Source organism: Mauremys mutica, chromosome 2 (genome assembly GCF_020497125.1).
Source record: "Mauremys mutica isolate MM-2020 ecotype Southern chromosome 2, ASM2049712v1, whole genome shotgun sequence".
NCBI lineage: Eukaryota > Metazoa > Chordata > Testudines > Geoemydidae > Mauremys > Mauremys mutica.
The window spans coordinates 224,541,937-224,564,213 of record NC_059073.1 but is presented as its reverse complement, the minus strand read 5'-3'; the positions used below and the strand labels follow the sequence as shown (position 1 = coordinate 224,564,213).

The 22,277-nt window shown below is 41.3% G+C and overlaps 1 protein-coding gene across 4 annotated transcripts in view; it reads left to right on the top strand.

Annotated features, from left to right (window-relative positions):
• The window catches only part of UBE2E2 (ubiquitin conjugating enzyme E2 E2), a 329,157-nt gene that overhangs the window by 279,908 nt on the left and 26,972 nt on the right, over nt 1-22,277 (top strand). For all 4 annotated transcript variants that reach the window (XM_045007069.1, XM_045007068.1, XM_045007065.1 and 1 more), the window contains one exon: nt 7,703-7,850. In XM_045007069.1, coding sequence (XP_044863004.1) covers nt 7,703-7,850 — 148 coding nt within the window. The remainder of the gene's footprint in view (nt 1-7,702; nt 7,851-22,277) is intronic.

The window sequence follows — 22,277 nt, the reverse complement described above, 5'->3', positions numbered from 1 at the left end:
ACATCTGATAAATAAAATGTGCAGTGTCAAATAAAATAGTTATGAAGTAATACTTCCTTCTAATACACATGGTTTGTGTTTTCTCTTTATGCAGTAAATCTATGGATATTCATTACCTATTATATTTAGATTATTTGAAATGTTTACAGAAAATCAAATAAATAAAGTCCTTTTGTTGGTACACATTAGTATAGTCTGCTTTAACAGTGAGCATCATATGGTCAGTCATTTATTGTGCACTTTACATGGTAATCCATTAAGTATCTCAGCTGTTGTTCTTCCTAATTAATCGTCATTATGTATGCTACAATTTTGTAGTTAGAAAACAGAGATGGATCACCCTGTCTTAGAAATGCAGCCTCAGTCCTAGGCATGATACACACTAAATTGAGTTGCCTTCCATAAGGAATTTAAGGATACTAATTAACATAAGGGTTATTGCATCTTGCAGGGACATAGGGATTTTAAATTTAGACTGTTCTGCAGTAGTTCTGACTAAAGACTAAAGAGTTTTGGCTTGGTCTTGTTTTATGATTCTCTCTTTTGGGATGGACAAACTTTGACCGACTGAAACCTGAACAGCAGTTAGGCTTTGTCTACACTGGATTTTCATTGGTAAAACTTTTGTCATTCAGGGGTGTGAAAAAAACACATCCCAGAATGACAAAAGTTTCACCGGCAAAAAGCGCCAATGTGAACAGCGCTTTGTCGGCGGGAGAGCTCTCCTGCCGACAAAGCTACCGCCGCCCGAGAGTGCAGAGTTCATTTTGACCTTTTCCCCATGTACCTCAACTCCTTGCACCCATGGTTGTGCTCTGAAAGTCTTTATTCAAACAGAATAGCCACTGAAGAATTGGGGGCCGTAGGAATTTTGTCTGAGTGAGGACTGCAAGTTTGGGTCCCTGAAGTATATGGCTGTTCTATTATTTAAAATATGCCTGAAATGCTATAGACCAACTCAATTCTCTATTCAGGTTCCATAACTGAGGTGACATCACCGATACACAAGTTATATACAAGTGCAGGTTGAAGCATCATTTGGAGGGGAAAGGCTAGATATTTTGACATAAAAATAATCCAAACATTACTAATTACCTAAACTAATTATGGGTTGGGTGCTCCTTAGTCTGGCTTTTGAGGACATTCAGTGCATATTGCTGATTGGTTTTTAAAGCTTTTCATGGTGTTGGCACTGACAACATTTGAAACCTGATCCTTGAGTCTTGTGCAATCAACTCTTTGAGGTCACCCACACCCCTCCTTCTGCTTAGGATGTGTGAAGTGGGCATTGCAGCTTTTGCTGTGGAAGGCCTTTCAGTATGGAAAACAGTCCCCACATCCCAATTCATCTTTCTTCATCTGACCTGGCTTTTCACATTGTACTAAAGTTTTCCTCCCCACCCCATGACTACTCTTGGCTCTATACATATTTCCTTTCTTTTCAATCCCTTCTTTTTCTTTATTACAAATTAACCAGTCACCAGGACCAGATGGTATTCACCCAAGAGTTCTGAAGGAACTCAAATGTGAAATTGCAGAACTACTAACTGTGATATATAACCTATCATTTAAATCAGCTTCTGTACCAAATGACTGGAGGATAGCTAATGTGACTCCATTAAAAAAAAAAAAAAGCTCCAGAGGTGATCCTGGAAATTACAGGCTGGTAATCCTAACTTCAGTACCACGCAAACTGGTTGAACTATAGTAAAGAACAGAATTATCAGATATATAGATGAACACTATTTGTTGGGGGAAGAGTCAACATGGTTTTTGTAAAGGGAAACCATGCCACACCAATCTACTAGACTTCTTGGAGGGGGGTCAACAAACATGGACATGGGTGATGTTGTGTACTTAGATTTTCAGAAAGCCTTTGACAAGGTCCCTCACCAAAGGCTCTTAAGCAAAGTAAGGAGTCATGGGATAAGAGGGAAGGTCTTCTCATGAATTGGTAACTGGTTAAAAGGTAGAAAACAAACAATAGGAATAAATGATCAGTTTTCAGAATGGAGAGAGGTAAATAGTGAAGTTCCCCAGGGGTCTTTACTGGTACCAGTACTATTCAAAATATCCATAAATGATCTGAAAAAGGGGTAAACAGTAAGGTGGCAAAATTTGCAGATGATACAAAACTACTCAAGATAGTTAAGTCCAAAGCAGACTGCCAAGAGTTTCACAAAACTGGGTGACTGGGCAACAAAATGGCAGATAAAATTCAATGTTGAAAAATGCAAAGTAATGCACATTTGAAAACATAATTCCAACTATACATATAAAATGATGGGGTCTAAAATAGCTGTTATCACTCAAGAAAGAGATCTTGGAGTCATTGAAAACATCGACTCAATGTGCAGTTGTTGTACCAATAAAAACTAGCAGGATCTTATTAAGAGGGATAAGGCAAAGATGCCACATTTATTGTAAATACCATAACAAAACAAAAGACAATGTTTTCCTACTTATTTCTATCACTACTTATTTCTTATACACACACACACATACATATATATTCATTCACACAATCATTCATTCAGGTTCTGTATAGATGTTATAGTTACCAGCCTAGATGTTGCTCATGCCAAGTTACTGGCCAGGTATCTTGGTCATGAGGATGGAGCCGAGTCTGTGTCAGATGCATCTGATGCTCCTGGAGGTTGGTATCAGAACCATAGACTCAAAGTCCTTATTCTTTAGAGTCCAGTTTTATAGGGATTTTTCCCTATGTTAGTTGATAGGAGTTGCTTCATTCTGCTGTTGCTAAATCAATCAGCAGATGGCTGGCTCCATTCTGTCAGATACTTGTTTTTCCTTCCTTTGAGGTGTGGTGGGTCATCTGGTTGATCCCACTTGACACCTTCTTCAGCCAACACTGAATTCTTCAGACTGGTAACTCCCTAATCATTCAGTCACATACATTCTCTATCTTAATCACATCTATTTCACTGTCTCTTTGCTTTTTGGGGTGTTACCAATTTATGTGAGACTCCCTGTCTTTTAACAATCAAAGATAAAGTGAGATGAAAACTTACAGAGGGTGGGGGTCTCTATCTATACACTATAACAGCTACTGTTTTGGCTTACTTAGAGTTAATTAATGTTTAACAAGTTTTATACAAAGTATTTCTTTGAGCAGGCTTCACACAGACACAGCTGGTGGCTTGCAGGTTAGAATCACAAATTTACTTTTAACATAAACCTTTAGTTATGAGGCATCAATTAACAATAAGTCATTTTTCATATAAACCATGTCTAATATAAACCTTCTTTAATATCCCTACACAGTGGCAGTCAAAAAAGCTAACAATGTTTGGAATCATTAGGAAAGGGATAGATAATAAAACTGAAAATATCATATTGCCTCTATATAAATCCATAGTAAGCCCACATCTTGAATACTGCATGCAGATGTGGTCGCCCCATCTCAAAAAATATATATATTGGAACTGGAAAAGGTACAGAAAAGGGCAACAAAATGATTAGGAGTATGGAACTGCTTCCATATGAGGAGAGATTAATAATACTGGGACTTTTCAGCTTGGAAAAGAGACAGCTAAGGAGGGTATGCTAGAGGTCTATAAAATTATGACTGGTGTGGAGAAAGTAAATAAGGAAGTGTTATTTACTCCTCATAACACAAGAACTAGGGGTCACCAAATTAAATTAATTGGCAGAGATTTAAAACAAACAAAAGGAAGTATTTCTTCACACAATGCACAGTCAACCTGTGGAACTCTTTGCCAGGGAATGCTGAAAGGGTTCAAAAAAGAACTAGATAAGTTAATGGAGGATAGGTCCATCAATTAGCCAGGATGGGCAGGGATGATGTCCTTCGCCTCTGTTTGCCAGAAACTGGGAGTGGGCGATAGGGGATGGATCACTTGATGATTACATGTTCTCTTCATTCCCTCTTGGCACTGGCCACTATCAGAAGACAGGATACTGGGCTAGATGGACCATTGATCTGACCCAGTATGGCTGTTCTTATGTTCTTAACCTCATTTGCTTTTATTTAAAGAGGTTAGACTTTTGTTTTTATTCTGTTAATAGAACCCAACTAACTTTGCTGTGGAGCACTAGATAAATGTATTTATCATTATTATTATTTGTTGCCAATATTGTATGAATTAATTTAAATTCCTTACAGGTTACCTTTAAAACCTCCTATGGTATTTTTCTTGTTTTCAGAAAATTGTCCTATTTTTCCCTCTTTTCTATAAAGTACAGTTCCCTGACCTGCACATCTATCCAGTGAAAATAAGATATTCTGTATGCACTACAGTATAAAAGAAAATGAGTCCAGAGAGGACAGATATCTTTGGGGAAATGGAAATTACTCATTTGTCATTCATTTGTCTGATGATAACTTCCTGCATAGACCCATAAACCTTTGAATGTTAGTAGGAGTGTATTTAGGCTTTTGTGTTAAGGAATAAATGGAAACATTAGACTGCATCCTTTACAGGACACATTTAAATGGTATCAAGTGTAAAAATCTGACCATATTGTAGATAATGTAATACCCCTAGAGTAATATTGTCAGCTGGCTTCTTGTCTCCTCACAATAGATGGAGATAGCCCTGCAAAACATCAAGATTGTGTGTGTGACAAATACAACATCAGATATGTGGGTGTCAGAGAATCTGAGGGAATGAGATGCTCCTGTCTCATTTATACTTTCTAGGAATTTTCAACTGCAGTTAGTTTCTGAGGTTGGCTGCAAGGGAGGCTGGCGTGCTACAGAGTCAGGACAGTCATCTGGAGGAGGAAACAATATTTCCAGTTGTCTCCTAAATTGTGGCTTATTTATACCATTCTGGTGATGTAAAGGGGACAGAACCAGCCTTCAGTGACTGTCCTTAAAGCAGAGAGATTTTCAGCTGACCTGTAGCCAGCACAATGACTCTGTGCCCTCCTCCCAGATAGATCTTCTCACTGTAGTAACTTACTGGGCTGGAAATGCAGGATACAGGAATATGTTTATATATATTTAAAGGGTTATAAAGGTATCAAAAGAAAGCACATAGGTAAGCCAGCCTGAAAAAGATTAATTGAAAGCACAACTTCACTGAAAAGCATAGATATGTGGAGTATAGACAAGCAAACTGCTCCATCAGCTTATGAGTTCATAATAACCTTAGGCATAAATGTATTTAAAAGCAGTTAAACCTGATATAGTTGGTTCTTTGTTACATAACTCACTGATCCATGCAATCAGGGATCCAACTATTGCCTTTCTAGATCTCTGTGAAAAAGTAGTATTTTTCATTGCCTCCAATGCTTTATCAACAGAAAGCTACTGGCTTTTCACTCCTTTCTCTTATCAAGGCCATTTGAAAGACTGAGTTAAAGGGATTGAAGAAGTGTTCAACCAGTTAAAGAATATGTACATGATTAAAATAGCAGTGTGTTATTGCACATATTTGCATCATCTGCTTAGTTTACTGACAAATGTCCCCATTTGGATCCCATTGAAAACAGAAATTTTGTCCTTGCTTAAAATAAGAGTCAATTCAGAGCTGTCACCAAGTTTGTATTGCTGTCAGTACTGTCTCATGCATAATCAACCCATTTCTTGACTTAATTTAGACTCCAGAAATTTATTGTTGCTGGTGAGATATTCCACAGAAATGATACATCTTGATTTTTAGCTGCCACGTTGAGCAAGTCATTATAAAAATCTTATTTTGACTTGTCATCTGAGTAAATCTAATAGAGAAACAAATTGCTGATGGGGAATAACTAAGGAACACCAAGATGTCATTTTTACATAGTCCCTTTCTATCCAATAACCACACACCTTTCTTTTACAGCTGAAATTATTTGAAAATAAAAGGCCTATATTTTCAGGACACACTTTAGAACAGATACACACATTACTCCAGCACAGAAGAAGGAAAGGCAGGCTACCCTTATGGTGTGTTCAGTATAAGTTCAGTGTAGAGCCCTGTTCAGATACACGAATGTGTATCCGCAACCTTTCCAGGATCCGCAAATATTATATGTGCATATCTGCATCCGCAGATGCAGGTATCTGCAGATATCCGTGGATTTGCAGGGCTCTACACTGGGGGTCGGACTGAGGCTCCAAGGTATCCTCCCCACCGGAACCCAGTCGGGGAGAGCCGCGTGGGTAGCCTGGGTCCCTCCACCTGCCCTGGGCGGGGAGCCCAAACAGCCCCCCGACCAGTGTTCCAGCCCCCCGCCCAGGGCGGGTGGAGAGATCCAGGCTCCCCACAGCTGCCAGTGTGGCTCTCCCTGACATGGCTTCTGCTGGGGGTGGTGGCTCGGAGCCGCAGCCCAGCCACGGTAAGAGCTGGGAGGGCAGCTGTGGGGAGCCAGGGCGGACCCTCCACCTCCCAGGGCAGGTGAAGGGTCTGTGCCATGGTTCCTTACAGCTGCCCACCCGGCTCTTACCGTCAAAGTACTGCGTGGATCCAAAATTTGTATCCGCATCCGCACTGCTATCCGCAGAAATGGTCCACAGATATAAAGCAGATACTCACGGGCTTGCAGGGCTCTATTCATTTGATGTGAACTAGAATGTGTACAAACATCAAAAAAATTATAATATAAACAGCAAAGGAAAAGATATGTAGATGCAATTCCAATTGGTTCATTTGAGACTCTAAATTTGGAAATGCAAATAAGGTTATTGTGTCAGCCTCTCCTAAAGAATTTGTCTACCTAGCCCCAGGACATTGTATGTCAGGTTTTTCCAGTGATGAGCTGCCAAAATCTTAACAACCGGTTCCCTATAAAAAGTTCTGATTTAACGGGGGGAGGGAGCGGGGGAGGAGGAGACATACTCATGGGGCTGGGGGCCCCTGCAGGGCCTGGTCCAATTGCCCAACTTGCCCCCTCCCCTCTGGCCAGCCCTGGAGCTTGCAGCAGCCCCACCACCACCACCACCTTGCCGGGCCACTCAAAAAGCAGCAGCAGCAGGACAACTCCCGAGCTCAGCTGAGCTGCCCAGCTGGTGCCAGCGGCTGGCCACGCTGCAGCTGAGGGGAAGCAGGGGAGGGGCCCGGGGAGCCTCAGCCTCCCCAGCTGGGAATCCTGGGAGCAACAGGATGATTCGGCCTGCGGACTGGAGTTCTTTGCCCACCTCCTGGCCCTTTAACAACCGGTTCTCCACAGAGGTCTAATTTTAGCAACCGGTTCTTGAGAACCTGTGGGAACCGGCTCCAGCTCACCACTGGGTTTTTCTACCTGTCATTAAGCTGTCCAACACCCACTCCAATGAACTGGGCCAGGTGCTAGGCAGATGGGATGGTATGTGGGAGAAATCCTTCTTCCTCCTCCCCTCAAAGGCGGAAATGGCTGTAGAGTGACTTCATGGAGATAACTCCACATCAGTGGTTAAAATGCACTGTGTGGCCCCTGTGCAGAGATAAGAGAGGTCAGGAGACTCCGTACAAGTTTATCTTTGGAACCATGTCCCAACCATGAACACTGACACCAAATCAGTTCTGTTACCAGCCAGAGAGAGAGGTGCAGAATTTGTACTATAGTAAATATCTTAAAACTTACACAACTTTTAATTGAACGCAGCATAGTAGTATCACTCTGCAAAGTTACACTGGCCTCAGGAAAGCAGAATGTTCTTTAACTGATAAGATTTTGTAACTACTTTATAATAATAATAATACTGGAATTGTTGGTTTTAAACACCTTTATACTTAGACACTGTCTTTTCTAGGTTACATTTCGGACAAGAATCTATCACTGTAATATTAACAGCCAAGGAGTGATCTGCCTTGACATTTTAAAAGACAACTGGAGTCCAGCATTAACCATTTCTAAAGTTCTCCTCTCCATCTGCTCACTTCTTACAGACTGCAACCCTGGTAAGAAATTAACACTAGTTTTACTTTTGCATTCATTCACATCTAGCTTTCTGTTATCTATTAGTATCTGCTTGGTACTGTGTCTTACTAGTGTGTAAAAAAAAAAAGACATAAAATGTAGATTTAAAATTTACTGCATGTGATTGCTACAATGCTAAGTGAAAAAATGTACATGATATAAAGTAAAGAGAAAACATATTGTCAGAAGGGCAGGTGCATTTTTAGTGCTTGAGAATAAAAATACGCTATATCAAACTAAAGAGTTTAATCCCTAATATATCCCTAGCAGTAAATGCTATTTGAGAAATGTGGGATATTACAGCCAGATAATATTACTGAACATTGAAATGGAAAGTTTTCATTTAGACATCCTTCTGAAAAGAGTATTATAGTACCAGTTCTGGTGGAAGGCTAACAAAACAGTTTACAAATAATAGGCATTAATGTAGAGAGTAGGCAGTCACTCTTATTAACTAGTATAGTGGTTAACCATTCCCCTCAACTTCCAGTCACACATCTGGTTGCTTCCTACTGATTGCTAGGCCTGTGGCTCCACCCTTTGTCCTGCCCCCAATGACCAAGGAATGATTTTGATTGTACGACTGAGGATCCCAAACATTCCAAAATAGTGAGTCAGGCTCCCAAAACTCATGAAATTGGCTTACATGTCATGAGATTTTTAACATGATACATTCTGGAGTCTTTTTATTTCCCTTCTAGTTTCTAAGCCTTTAAGATCCATGTTTTGAAGTTTTGTTTTGTTTTTTTCCCCAAACCATGAGGGCTAGAAACTTACTTTAAAAAAAAAAGAAGAAGGAAAACTGAGCTTCTCGTGTAATCACAGTCCTCCAGGAGCTGGGGCTTTAAGAAAAACACTAAAATATTTCAAGGCTCACAATGAAATTCTGAGGGTAGGCAAGTGTTTGACTGGCTAAATTCCTTCATTTGGGGTTGCCTTAGATGTGATACAAAAAGCTGCAGTTAGATGTAAAAAGGAGTCCAATATATAGTTACCTGTGGTGACTCAAATAACACAGCCCAAACTTACAGGAAAAATGAGATCCTGGTAACGCTCACAATGTCCCAGTTAAAAGCTGAAACAGTAAAGGAGACTAGACAGTTACTAAATATCTTGTGACTTCAGGCATGTTTATTTCTGGTGTTTACCGCACCCCCTACTGATGTGTTGGAGCGACTTCATGTGCACACTTCTGACTATACATTTTATTGAGCAGAGGCTTGTGTTTTGATACAGCTGGAGTGGTAACACAAGTGTAAAGAAAAGAAAACTAATAGTCTAGGGGTACGTCTACACTACGGGATTATTCCGAATTTACATAAACCGGTTTAGCAAAACAGATTGTATAAAATCGAGTGTGCGCGGCCACACTAAACACATTAAATCGGTGGTGTGCGTCCATGGTCCGAGGCTAGCGTCGATTTCTGGAGCATTGCACTGTGGGTAGCTATTCCGTAGCTATCCCATAGTTCCCGCAGCCTCCCCCGCCCCTTGGAATTTCCAGGTTGAGATCCCAGTGCCTGATGGGGCAAAAATCATTGTCGCGGATGGTTCTGGGTAAATGTCGTCAGTCACTCCTTCCGCTGGGAAAGCAACGGCAGACAAGCATTTCGTGCCTTTTTTCCCTGGATTGCCCTGGCAGATGCCATAGCATGGCAATCATGGAGCCTGTTTTTCCTTTTGTGACTGTCACCGTATGTGTACTAGATGCCGCTCACAGAGGCGATTCAGCAGCGCTACACAGCAGCATGCTTTTGCTTTTGCATGACAGCAGAGATGGTTACCAGCCATATTGCACCATCTACCATACCATAAATTGGTAATAAGATGATCGTGGCTACCAGTCCTTTTGCACTGCACCATCTGTTGCTGTCATAAGTGCCCCTGGCTGCTCTTAGCCAGGGGCGCAAAAGCCAAAATTGGGAATGACTCCCTGAGTCAATCCCTCCTTTTTGGTATCTAAAAATAGAATCAGTCCTGCCTAGAATATGGGCAAGTGTACTAGAGAACCACTGTATATCATAACCAGAGAGCACAGCTGCTCTGTGTCAGATCCTGCAGAAATTATGAGCTGTATGCTATTCACAGGGGGTGCTCCTGCAACAACCCCACCTGTTCATTCTGTTCTTCCCCCAGCCTTCCTGGGCTACCATAGCATTGTCCCCCCACTTGTGTGATGACACAGTGACTTGTTAGTGAGAAATGAGTGGAAGGCAGCCTCCAGCTGCTATGATAGTCCAGACAGGACATTAAGCAGTGTGTAGGAGAGGAGCCCAGCATCCCACTGCTAGTCCAGGGGCAACTGAATCTTTTCTTTACACATGAAGGGTGGGGGCTGATGGAGCTCAAGCCCCTGTTGCTATGATGAAGACGGTTACCAGCCATATTGCACCATCTACCAGGAAAAATTAGGGGCAGGCACCCTTGATCGACCTAACTGATGCTAGTCGGCATGGTTACCAGTCCTTTTGCACTGCCCCATGTGCCAATAGGCTGATGATGACGATGGGTATCAGTCTTATTGTACCATCAGCCACCCATGGCAGGGGGGGAGCAAGGATGTTGGTGTTGAGTGCTGCAGCATCGTGTCTATCTGCAGCATTCAGTAAAGATAGGGTGACATGTAAAAGAGTCAAGAGAGGATTGTTTTCCCTTTCACTTCTGGGGGTGGGTGGGGGGGCTCGTAAATTGCCGAGCTATGCCCTGACCCACCGCGGACACTGTGTTTGACCCTAGAAGCATTTGGAGCTCAGCCAAGAATGCAAATACTTTTCGGAGACTGCAAGAACTGTGGGATAGCTTGAGCCATGAGCGTCCATTTGATTCTTTGGCTTTCCGTTACGCTTGTCACGCAGCAGTGAGCTGAGTCCCTGCTATGGCGTCTGTCTGGAGATTTTTTAAAAATGATTTTGAATTTTGTCTTCTGTAACGGAGCGCTGATAGAACAGATTTGCCTGCCCTTACAGCAATCACATCTGCATGGTCCATGCTGGAGCTCTTTCTTTATTTTGATTTTTAACTGCCTCGCCACACATGCTGATCGGAGCTCCACGCTGGGCAAACAGGAAATATTCAAAAGTTCGCGGGGCTTTTCCTGTCTACCTGGCCACTGCATCCGAGTTCAGATTTCTGTCCAGAGCGGTCAGTGGTGCACTGTGGGATACCACCCGGAGGCCAATACCGTTGATCTGCGGCCACACTAACCCATATCCGATATGGTAATACCGATACTAGCGCTACTCCTCTCGTTAGGGAGGAGTACAGAAACCGGTTTAAAGAGCCCTTCATATCGATATAAAGGGCCTCTTAGTGTGGACGGGTGTGGCGTTAAATTGGTTTAACGCTCCTAAAACCGGTTTAAACACGTAGTGTAGACCAGGCCTAGGAGTCTTTAGAATAAGCATAAGGGGTGTGGTGTCATTAATGAGGAGTTTTCTATTAGTGATATATGGGCACTTTAAAAGTTAGTGGGAAAGCTGTGCTTGACTTAGAAGTTGGAAATATAAATGTTTTTTGGGGGGGGGCAGTCTGGTCTCTAAAGGGACACTATCAACTTGAAAATATCATCTGTTTCAAGTAGTGAATTAAAAATAATTTCTGATACTTCACCTGCCCCATAGCACCCCTGCCATTTTTTATAGTTTTACGATCGGATTTTTCTTTTCCTAATGTTTCTTCCTCCCCTATGATTGTGTGAAATACCCACACAAAACAACAGCAGAAACTGGATGAGTATACAGGGGAAACAGTAAACGTGACTGTACAAAGAATGCTGCCAAGCACACAAAATAAACAAACTCAAAAAGATTGAGGAAAGAAGTTGTTTTTTTCCTGTAATCTCTTTCAATTATAGTAATCTTGGGTGTTATTGTAACTGTAGTTGGTAAAATATTTTGTACAAAAGTTTGATTTTTTAAGTTAAGTATCCCTTTAAATACTCTTTGGGGATTTGCTTACTGTGTCTTGTGTATTTCATACCTTGACTTTGAGGAATGAATAGTATTCCTATGTTTTGCTTTGTGAGCTCACCTCTCCTGAATGTGAAATGTTGAGCTCTTTGTTTCCTGTCTTTTGGATTGTTTGTTTATTCCTATTCTTGGTAATTTACGTACATGTGAACTCTGTATTTTAGTGGTATGTTTTTGAAATTGAAGACTTCTACAAATTTAGGGGCTCTTATTTTTCATTGTACAGCCTGATGTGATAGCGCTACTTATTTCTATTTCTGGCTGCACTATAACAGTTCTCCTGCTTGTGCCATTTGTTTCATTTTCTAAGTCCAGTTCTGATGATATTTTATCGTTAACAAACTATTGGATTAGACATTCCCTGCAATCTAATTTGAACATGGTGTTGTAAATTGACTCCCTCTTTCTCTCAGTGGGAGAATCATTTTGAAAATAGCCCTGGCACATCTGGGAGAAATATTGTATAAATATTCTCTATTAGCTGGGAGCAATTTTCAATCCACTTTGTCCTCCCTTCGTCTAAGGTATACTGCCTCATCTTAGAGGTATAGACCCAGCAGGGGGCTCAAGTCGATAAGCAACCTTGAACTCTTTGTTCACCATTCATCAAACAAGCAGAAGCAGATCAGGTCAAATGGAAAGGCAACACTGAATATCCCACAAATATAAACACTTAGGATGTGTGAGTTCCCCCCTCCACACACACACACCCTCTTTGAAGGGAAAAATCAAGTATCAGTTACCCAGTAGTCTTACATTTATGCAAATCTTCATTAGAACAACAAATACCAGTAAGAATGGCACCTAATTAACCCTCAGCCATACACAGTGATTAAACTGAGCTGGAGCACAGCTGCAGCTTCCTTGGCAAGCATAGCTATTCTTCTCAAACAGGCTGAGCAAATGAAAAGAGGTATTTGCTCCTGCCGCTTCTGTCACTCACACAGTAATCTACAAAAGACATTGAGAGCGTCTCTTTCCTCACTGGTTATATATACATCACTGTCCTTTGTTTTGTGTTACTTGAGGCAGGAACTTGTTTGTCCTCTTTAAACAACTAATATAATCCTTTACTCATAAGCTGTCTCAGACTCTTCAGTTCTGATCATTATTAATTGTCTCTATTTTGCTTAGCAGTATCAGACAGTAAATTGTGTTACAAATATCTGAATTTTGTAACAGCTGGCTCACTTTTGGGAAGGGAGGGAGGAATGATACAGTATTTATGTATGACTGAACACGTGTGAGCTATCTGCAAAAATAACAGAGGCAATTGTAATGGTAACAGAGAAATGTAAGAAATGAATGAAATGCTAACATTCCCCTGGTAGATATTAGTTTGTATGTTCATGTAAATTGACATCCTCAGGTTAAAAATTCCATATATTTTTACAAAGGAAGACCCCAGTCCTCCAAACATTTTGGCATGTCCATAAGTTTACTTGCATGAGTAGTCCTGTAAAGCTTATGGGACTACTTATGTGCATAAAGTAAAGCATGTTTGCAGGATCTTGGCCTAAGAAAGTTCACTTTTCAATAGTTAGGTGTTATGGGCTTGTGTAGGCCAGGAGTTATTCCAGAATAACTATTCAGGTATAGCTATTCTGGAATAAGAATGTTCACACGTGGAGGCATAGCTGTTGTGCTTTAAATGCATACCCTAACTTAATCCAAATTAACTTTCAAATGTAGACAAGCCCTTAGTTTACTTTTATGCATTTTTTCACAACTTGAAATATGAAAATTAATTATTCTTACTTTTGTCTCTAGCACAGTGTTTCTCAAACTGGGGTCGCTGCTTGTGTAGGGAAAGCCCCTGGCGGGCCGGGCCGGTTTGTTTACCTGCCCCGTCTGCAGGTCTGGCCGATCACGGCTCCCACTGGCCGCGGTTTGCTGCTGCAGGCCAATGGGGGCTGCTGGAAGCGGCGGCCAGTAAGTCCCTTGGCCCGTGCTGTTTCAAGCAGCTCCCATTGGCCGTGGCCAGTGGGAGCTGCGATTGGTCGGACCTGCAGACGGGGCAAGTAAACAAACCAGCCCGGCCCACCAGGGGCTTTCCCTACACAAGCGACGACCCCAGTTTGAGAAACACTGGTCTAGACAGTTTTGTTCTCTGTTTCTCATGCACTAGGAAAATACTGAAGCATTTGGCTTGCAAACACTGTAGAGGAAATACTTAAATAAAAAATGTTTATTGGAATTTTTCTTTAAATGTACAACAACTTTTCTATTGACTTTTAAGTTTTATAAATCCTTATTTTTACACAATCTAAACTTGGGATTTAAAATGGCCTGACATTGTCTTTATTGTCTAGCTGCCTAATATAAAATTATGTGTATTTAAGAATTTGTGGCAAATCCATTTTAATTTGTGGGCTACACCCAATACAAACCACCATTTTAATTAAGGCATCTAGGTAGAACATGTTAGATTTGTAGGGGCTGAAATCCTATAGCTGCCCCACCCAACATTCATGGTTTTTTTCACCCATGTTAAACTGCATATGCATTTAAATTAATCATGTGGCATTTAACTCACGCCAAACTCTGCATATTTTGTCATTGTTTGATTTTTATTAAATAGCATTATTTCCATATATACAGTTCTAAATTCAATTCGATTTTATACTTCGAGTGATTGCACATGTCCATTCCACTTCAGGTGTGTGTGCCCAGAGCACTTTCAGAGATTTTTCCCTCCGTGGTATCCATCAGGGTGGGGTATGCACCCTCTTCTTTCTCACACTGCTCTGTAATGGAATAAAGGGCAGAGCCAGGCACAACCCTTCTTACTGCCTGTAACAGTTGTTGGAGTGTCTTAGCTTGCTACCTGAAGATTTTCCCCACTGTTTATATATGGTTGGTACTCACTTTTAGTCATCATTTTAGTGTTAAAATTAGTAATAGTATTAAGTTTCCATTATTAGACTGGGGAGGTGTTATAATCTTCAGTTTCTTTTGTTAGATGCTGGTTTTGGTGCCAGGGCATGCCTTGGTCCCCAGGCTTTGAACCCTGTGAGTCCCGCAGGAAACATGTCAGTGAGCAACCTACACTCCACTGGCCTGAACTGGCTTGAAGAGACTCATGTCAGGGATCACTGCCAAATCTGTAGAGAATTTAAGCCAAGAACCAAGAAAGACGGGGAGGCCAGACCTAAATTTCTTCTGATGGAGGCAGTCCTGCGCCTACCCTCAGAGCCTTCTCATCCAGAGCTCGTACGAAGCACAACTTCTTCAGTCAGGAACACTCCTCCTGTTTTGGCCAAACCCTGATGCCAGTCATCCTGCCCAGTACTGAGGAAAATAGCTTCTAAGGACTCTATATCCAGATTGAGGTCCCTGACACCAAAGTCCAGCATGCATGCTGAGAAAGATAGTAGAGGGTGCTCAACACTGAGGCAGTCATCTACTCAGGTGGGACCATCGACTCCAATGTTGTCCCCGGCCCAATTGAGACTGGCCCCTGAAGCAACGCTATCTAGTTCAACCGTGTCATCCTTGTTGACTCAATAGCAAGACTCTATCCCATTGCCATCAATTCTGGAAGCTTATGCAGCAGCACGTGATCTTCTCAATCTCTCGAGACCAGTTTCGCCAGCATGCCAAGAATCCTCTCACCCAATATCATTGGATGGTAGTAAAAGTTTGTTGGCTGTTTCATCTCAGCATTGGGTACTATGGGCGCCTCTGGACACATGAGTGCTCATCATATGGTACCATCCAGAGGGAACTGAGCGATGATCTCTCCAGTGCTGTCTATTCTGGGCTCCTGATGCCAATTTCTGGCACCAACAGGAACAGCCTTGGTTGAAAGAAGCTGATTCATCCTCAGACTTGGCGGTCAACTCGTATGTGTCACGGTCATGTCCATTATTCCCCTCCAAGTGTTTACACTCTCTGGTACCCACCAGAGGCTCTGTGGTGCCTGGACAGTAGAGATCCAGGGCTTGGAAGAAACTGGGGTCTGGAGACTTACCAATGGCCATTTTGGAACTTGTGGGGGTTTCCCCATCCCCCCAGGTAGTCTCCGCACTCTCCCCACTCTACTTCCTCAAGTAGGTCTTGAGACCCACCCTGGCAGGATACCACACCCAGTACCAGGCTTGGCTTGAGCAAGAGGAAATTGCTCCAGTGAATCTCCCCTTGGAGGATTCTGAGGAGGCTCTACTACAGCCAGCTTTGGCTTCTTCCTCTTCATCGCTCAACAAGGGAGTGGTAGTGGAGGTGAGGAACTCTTTGACTGGTGATTATAGAGCCCATCAGGACCTTCTAAAGAGGGTGGCTTTTGCCTGGGGTATTCAGGTCACACAGACTGGTCAACATCTGAGCATCTGTAGGATCTTCTCAAGTGGTGCTCTTAAATTAATGAGACGGTCTTGAAGCTCACCAGAATCCTGTGGCTAACTCTATCTCCTCTTCCACCCACCCACAGCAAAAAGGACTGAGTGCAGGTATTGTGTCTCCTTCTAGGGATTTGAACATGTTTACACCCACTCCCCTCCAGCGTCATTGGTGGTTTCAGCTGCCAGTGAGAGAGAGTGCCAGGATCAATAAGTATCTACCCCAAAAGCAAAGAATCTCGATCTATTTTGCAGAAAGCTTTATTCAACTGCTGGACTGCAACTCAGGATTGCTGATCAGCAGGCATTTCTGGGACATTAAGATATTGTGCCAGAGGTTAAAATCACAAGATTTTAAAGACAGATTCCCAGAGGATGTGAGGCAAGAGTTCCTCTCTGTGGTGAACGAGGGAAAGTTAGTAGCTAGGATCTCACATCAGATTAATTTGGATGCCGCCAACTCTGCAGCTAGAGCCTTGGCATCAGCTATTATGATGAGCAGATGTTTGTGGCTCCAGTCTGCTCTTCCTCAGGAGGTCCAACAAACCATTGGAGATCTTCCTTTTGAGGGAATGTCACTTTTCTCAAAGCAGACAGATGACTGTATGGCCTGAAGGATTCCAGTGTAACACTAAAATTTTTGGACATTTATTCTCCTGCCCCAAAGAAGCAGCAGCCACACCACTGTCTCTCATTTATACCTCACCAATAGGAGGTAATTCGGAAAAAGGGCAGAAGCTATAGGAGAAGGATCCTGTTCTCCAGTGGGACTTAAACCTAGTGTAGTCAAAGCTAATGGGTCCTTCCTCCCTTTGAACCTTTAGCTACTTGCTTTCTCTCTCAGTGAAAGTAGCCTTTTTAGTGTCAAATCACCCCAGCCAGGAGAGTGGGTAAATTATGAGCTCTTTTGTCTCATCCTGCATATATTGTCTTCTGCAAGAACTAGATGCACCTCTGCCCTCATCCAAAATTTCTCACCAAGATGGTTTCTCACTTTCATATTAATCAGGCAATGTGCTTATCAACTTTGTTCCCCAAACCTCAGTCTCATCAGGATGATAAGAAACTCCGTATTGGATGTTAGGAGAACATTAGTATTTTACTAGAATAGGACTAAACCGTTTAGATCATAGTCTGTTATTCATGCAGTTGCAGACAGGATGAAGGGCCTTCCAGTCTCTGTTTGTGGATCTCCTCTTGTATTTAGTTGTGTCACAACTTTGCCAGTATAATTCCACCGAGTAAGATGCTGGCACATTCAACCAGACCTCAAACAGCCTTTCTGGCCCAGGTTCCTATTCTGGACATTTGCCAAACAGCAACTTGGTCTGCTGTGCATATCTTCACTTCACATTATAACAACTCATCAATCTAGAGATCATGCTAGATTTGGACATGTGATCTCCAGTCATTTTCAGGTAGACTCTGATCCCACCTCCAGATCAAACTGCTTGTGAGTCACCTGAAGTTGGACTGGACATGTGCAATCACTCAAATAAGAAAAGGTTGCTAACCTGTTCTGTAATTGTTATTCTTTGAGATGTGGTGAATGTGTCTATTCCACAACCCACCCTCCTTCCCCTCTATATTACAGTCTATCTGGAAGGAAGGAACTGAGAGGTGTCTGGGGTTCAGGCATACAGATGCCTGGCATGGGCCTATAGTTCACATGCCCAGAAGCAGAAACAGAGGCACCGAGGGAACTTCTACTGCAAAAACATAGGTGCTGAGCAATTTTTGGCACCTACAGAGCTCAGGGGCAGATAAACAGGGCTTTTGTGAATCCCTGATTCTGGGATTTAGGCACCTAAAGTGGCAGTTAGACACCTAAGTCTTTTTTTTTTTTATAGTCCAACCCCCTGCTCAAAGCAGGACCAATTCCCAGAGAGATTTTTGCCCCAGATTCCTAAATGGCCCCCTCAAGAATTGAACTCACAATCCTGGGTTTAGCAGGCCAATGCTCAAACCACTGAGCTATCCCTTCCACCCCGCTTTTGTGACTCCAGCCCTTAATGTGCAGTTTAACATCCTTCACATAGTATAATATACCTCAGTTAGTGGTATGAATTAGGGCTGTCAAGCAGTAAAAAAAATTAATTGCGATTAATCACGTAATTAATTGCACTGTTAAACAATAATAGAATACCATTTATTTAAGTATTTAATGTTTTCTCCATTTTCAAATATATTGATTTCAATTACAACACAGAATACAAAGCGTACAGTGCTCACTTTATATTTATTTTTTATTATAAGTATTTGCACTGTAAAAATACAAAATAAATAGTATTTTTCAATTCACCTAATACAAGTACTGTAGTGCAATCTCTTTATCATGAAAGTTGAACTTACAAATATAGAATTATGTGCAAAAGAAACTGTATTCAAAAATAAAACCATGTAAAATTTTAGTGCCTATAAGTCCACTCAGTCCTACTGCTTGTTCAGCCAATCGCTCAGACAAACAAGTTTGTTTACATTTGCAGGAGATAATGATGCCCGCCTCTTGTTTACAATGTCACCTGAAAGTGAGAACAGGAGTCCTCATGGCACTGTTGTAGCCGGCACTGCAAGATACATATGTGCCAGATGCGCTAAAGATTCATATGTCCCTCCATGGTTCAACTACCATTTCAGGGAATATGCATCCATGCTGATGATGGGTTCTGCTCGATAACAATCCAAGGCAGTGCGGACCGATGCATGTTCATTTTCAGGATCTGAGTCAGATGCCACCAGCAGAAGGTTAAATTTTTTTTCATTGTTCAGGTTCTGTGGTTTCCGTATCGGAGTGTTGCTCTTTTAAGACTTCTGAAAGCATGTTCCACACCTCGTCCCTCTCAGATTTAGGAAGGCACTTCAGATTCTTAAACCTTGAGTCGAGTGCTGTAGCTATCGTTAGAAATCTCACATTGGTACCTTCTTTGCGTTTTGTGAAATCTGCAGTGAAAGTGTTCTTAAAATGAACAACATACTGGATCGTCATCCAAGACTGCTGTAACATGAAATATATGGCAGAATGCGGGTAAAACAGAGTAGGGGACATACAACTCTCCTCCAAGGAGTTCAGTCACAAATTTGATGAATGCATTATTTTTTTAACGAGCGTCATCAGCATGGAAGCATGTCCTCTGGAATGGTGGCTGAAGCATGAAGGGGCATATGAATGTTTAGCATATCTGGCACGTAAATACCTTGCAATGCCGGCTACAAAAGTGCCACGAGAACTCTTGTTCTCACTTTCTGATGACATTGTAAAAAAGAAGCGGGCAGCATTATCTCCTGTAAATGTAAACAAACTTGTTTCTCTTAGCAATTGGCTGAACAAGAAGTAGGACTGAGTGGACTTGTAGGCTCTAAAGTTTTACATTGTTTTATTTTTGAGTGAAGTTATGTAACAAAAAAAATCTACATTTGTAAATTGCACATTCACGAAAAAGAGATTTCACTACAGTACTTGTTTGAGGTGAACTGAAAAATACTATTTCTTTTGTTTATCATTTTTACAGTGCAAATATTTGTAATAAAAAATAATATGCAATTTGATTTCAATTAAAACATAGAATACAATACATATGAAAATGTAGAAAAACATCCAAAATATTTAATAAATTTCAATTGGTATTCTATTTTTAACAGTGCAATTAAAACTGCAATTTTTTTGAGTTAATCGCATGAGTTAAATGTCATTAATCAACAACCCTAATCTGAATACATTTGTATTTATCATTGCTTTTAGACCAAATACTACAGACTTTTACCATTATGCCTTTATTGGATGATTTCCTATTTAATAACCTACATTTAATAACCTGGGTGCATATCTTAACAACTTGCATTTATCTAAACATGGATAAACAAAGTCAGATAACATCCTAAGATTATTGGGCTCTTTACTCGTCCCGCTAAGAGACACTGGAGACTTGCCTCCAGGCTTTCCTTGTATGAGTCATCTTTATGATTTTATCTTTCCCAGTAATTTCATTGTTTTCATCCCAGAGTAGGTATTGGTGGCAGTTGTGGATAACAGGTTATTGCAGCTTTTTTTATTATAGCTACAAGATATCCATGTAGTTTGGCAGGATACAGAAAGTATTTAGACAGTTCTGTAGCCTACCTAAATACTTTCTGCCAAAAAAAGTTTGCGTATCTACACCTGCACGGGGGTACTGGCATTTAGGAAACTTAGTAGTAGGGATACATCTATTGTGATAATCCTTCTGTTTGCTTGTTTTTGTTTTACTGGAGGCCTGCAAGGTCCTAGACTGGTATAGCTGAGAATATAAAATCCCAGCCTTTTTATTCTTTGCTGAGAGGGATTCAATAGCATTTCTCAGAGTATTATCTGATCTTCATTTGTATCTTATAGCACTTTGGGGAGAGAGTTTTCCATGTAACCATTCAGCATCAGATTCAGAAGCCCAAGAGAAAGTGGGGCATTCCCCACAATTCCCTCTCACCGTCCAATCCTAGGGCCTCTACCGGGTGGAGAAGGTGGGCAGCTATAATTCAAGGAGGATCTGAGGCGTGGCACTGAATCACCACATGTGGTTGCTGCTCTGGCCATGTCCTCTCCCAAGCCAGCAGTGCCCACTTTTCAGACTTTGCAGGGCCCTGTGTTGTTGTTCTCCTTGGCATCAGGGAAGATGTAGCCATTTTACGCTGCCATTGCCTCATCCCCCAGTAGACTTTCTGCAAATGGGCCTTTCTCAGGGTTTATGCCTGGAGTGAATCCAGCCCACAATTTAACCTTCACTCCTAAATGAGATCCCCAAGATTCAAATACTGTCTGCTTGGATTTAGCTTCCAAGAAGTCCTGGGTGCTTAATGTAAATTATGAAATTTTAAGTTTGTGTTAATATTTTAGGAACTTTAAGATTTCATCTGCATATTTTGTTTTACGTAATTTTAAATAATTGCCAAGTAGTTTAGATTCCACAGCTAAAGAGCTAACGAGATACAGATCTGTTCCCTCATACAAGAAGCTCCACTTATAACTGTGTGTATTTTAAATGTGCTAGTGTATGTCCCCACCATAGGGCCTCTTCTCAAAATCCTAAAGTGATAACCTGTCCAAAAAATTTAAAAATAAAACTATAGCTGATTAATGAGGGAAAATAGCAAAATTCTTGTAAAATAAAATCTGTTCCATTGTGGAACATTTAGCTTTGAGCAGGTATTTAGCTGAGTTGTGGTCAAAATTCTTCTATTTGCCTCCAGTCTAGTCATTTTTAAGATACCTATTCAGCACAGAATAGCTAACAGCCAGGCCACCCTCCTGCCCTCCCCCTGGTGCCTGAAGCACAGCTAGTTCTGATGTTGGCCCAATATGAGCCAAGTGAAAAAAGAGAGGGAGGTATTTGCCCCTCCATATCTGGTGCCTCTCCAGGGCACAGGCCACCTTCTGTCCCCTCCTTCTTGTTGCCAGTTCATGTCAGATGCTCCTTTCTCTTATTCCTCCCAGCTATCAGACATCCCCCCTGCTGAAAGCTGAATTTAAGAACTCAGGGTGATTGTAAATTTGAAGTGCCTATAGTGTCTAGGTACAGGATGTCTCAATCCTCACTATTGCAATCTGTTATCTGTACTTTAGAGCTATCATTTTGCCACTATGAACAAACTTGACCTAAGATTCAGATCTGAATCTCATTCTGCAGACTTATTATTGAAAGAGAGGGTTAAGCTGTGGTAAGTTAAAGAGAAGGGAAAGAGAAGCTAAAGATAAGTTAAAGAGAAGCTGTGATAAGTTAAAGAGAAGTAAGGAATTTAATTTTCTATTATAAAAAATAGAAGCAGACTAATGCATACTGGAAAGGTTATTGATTTTATAAAGTAATGGTAAATCTTTTTTTAAAAAATGCGTTGCCAAAATGTCTATAGAAAATGGGAACAACAGCGTTTGTTCTATGAAACTATGAAAAGAGTTTCTGCACTGTAATTCCATCAGCTGTTTGATTATAAGTAGATCTGCAGTGCTATTGTCATATTAGGTGGTGATGATGATTCTAGAAAATCCCTTTAAAATAGGCAAAGTAGAATCTAATATACTGCATTTTTTGAGGTTGACTATCCACTGATATTTCAATTTCTCTTCAGAGCCCAC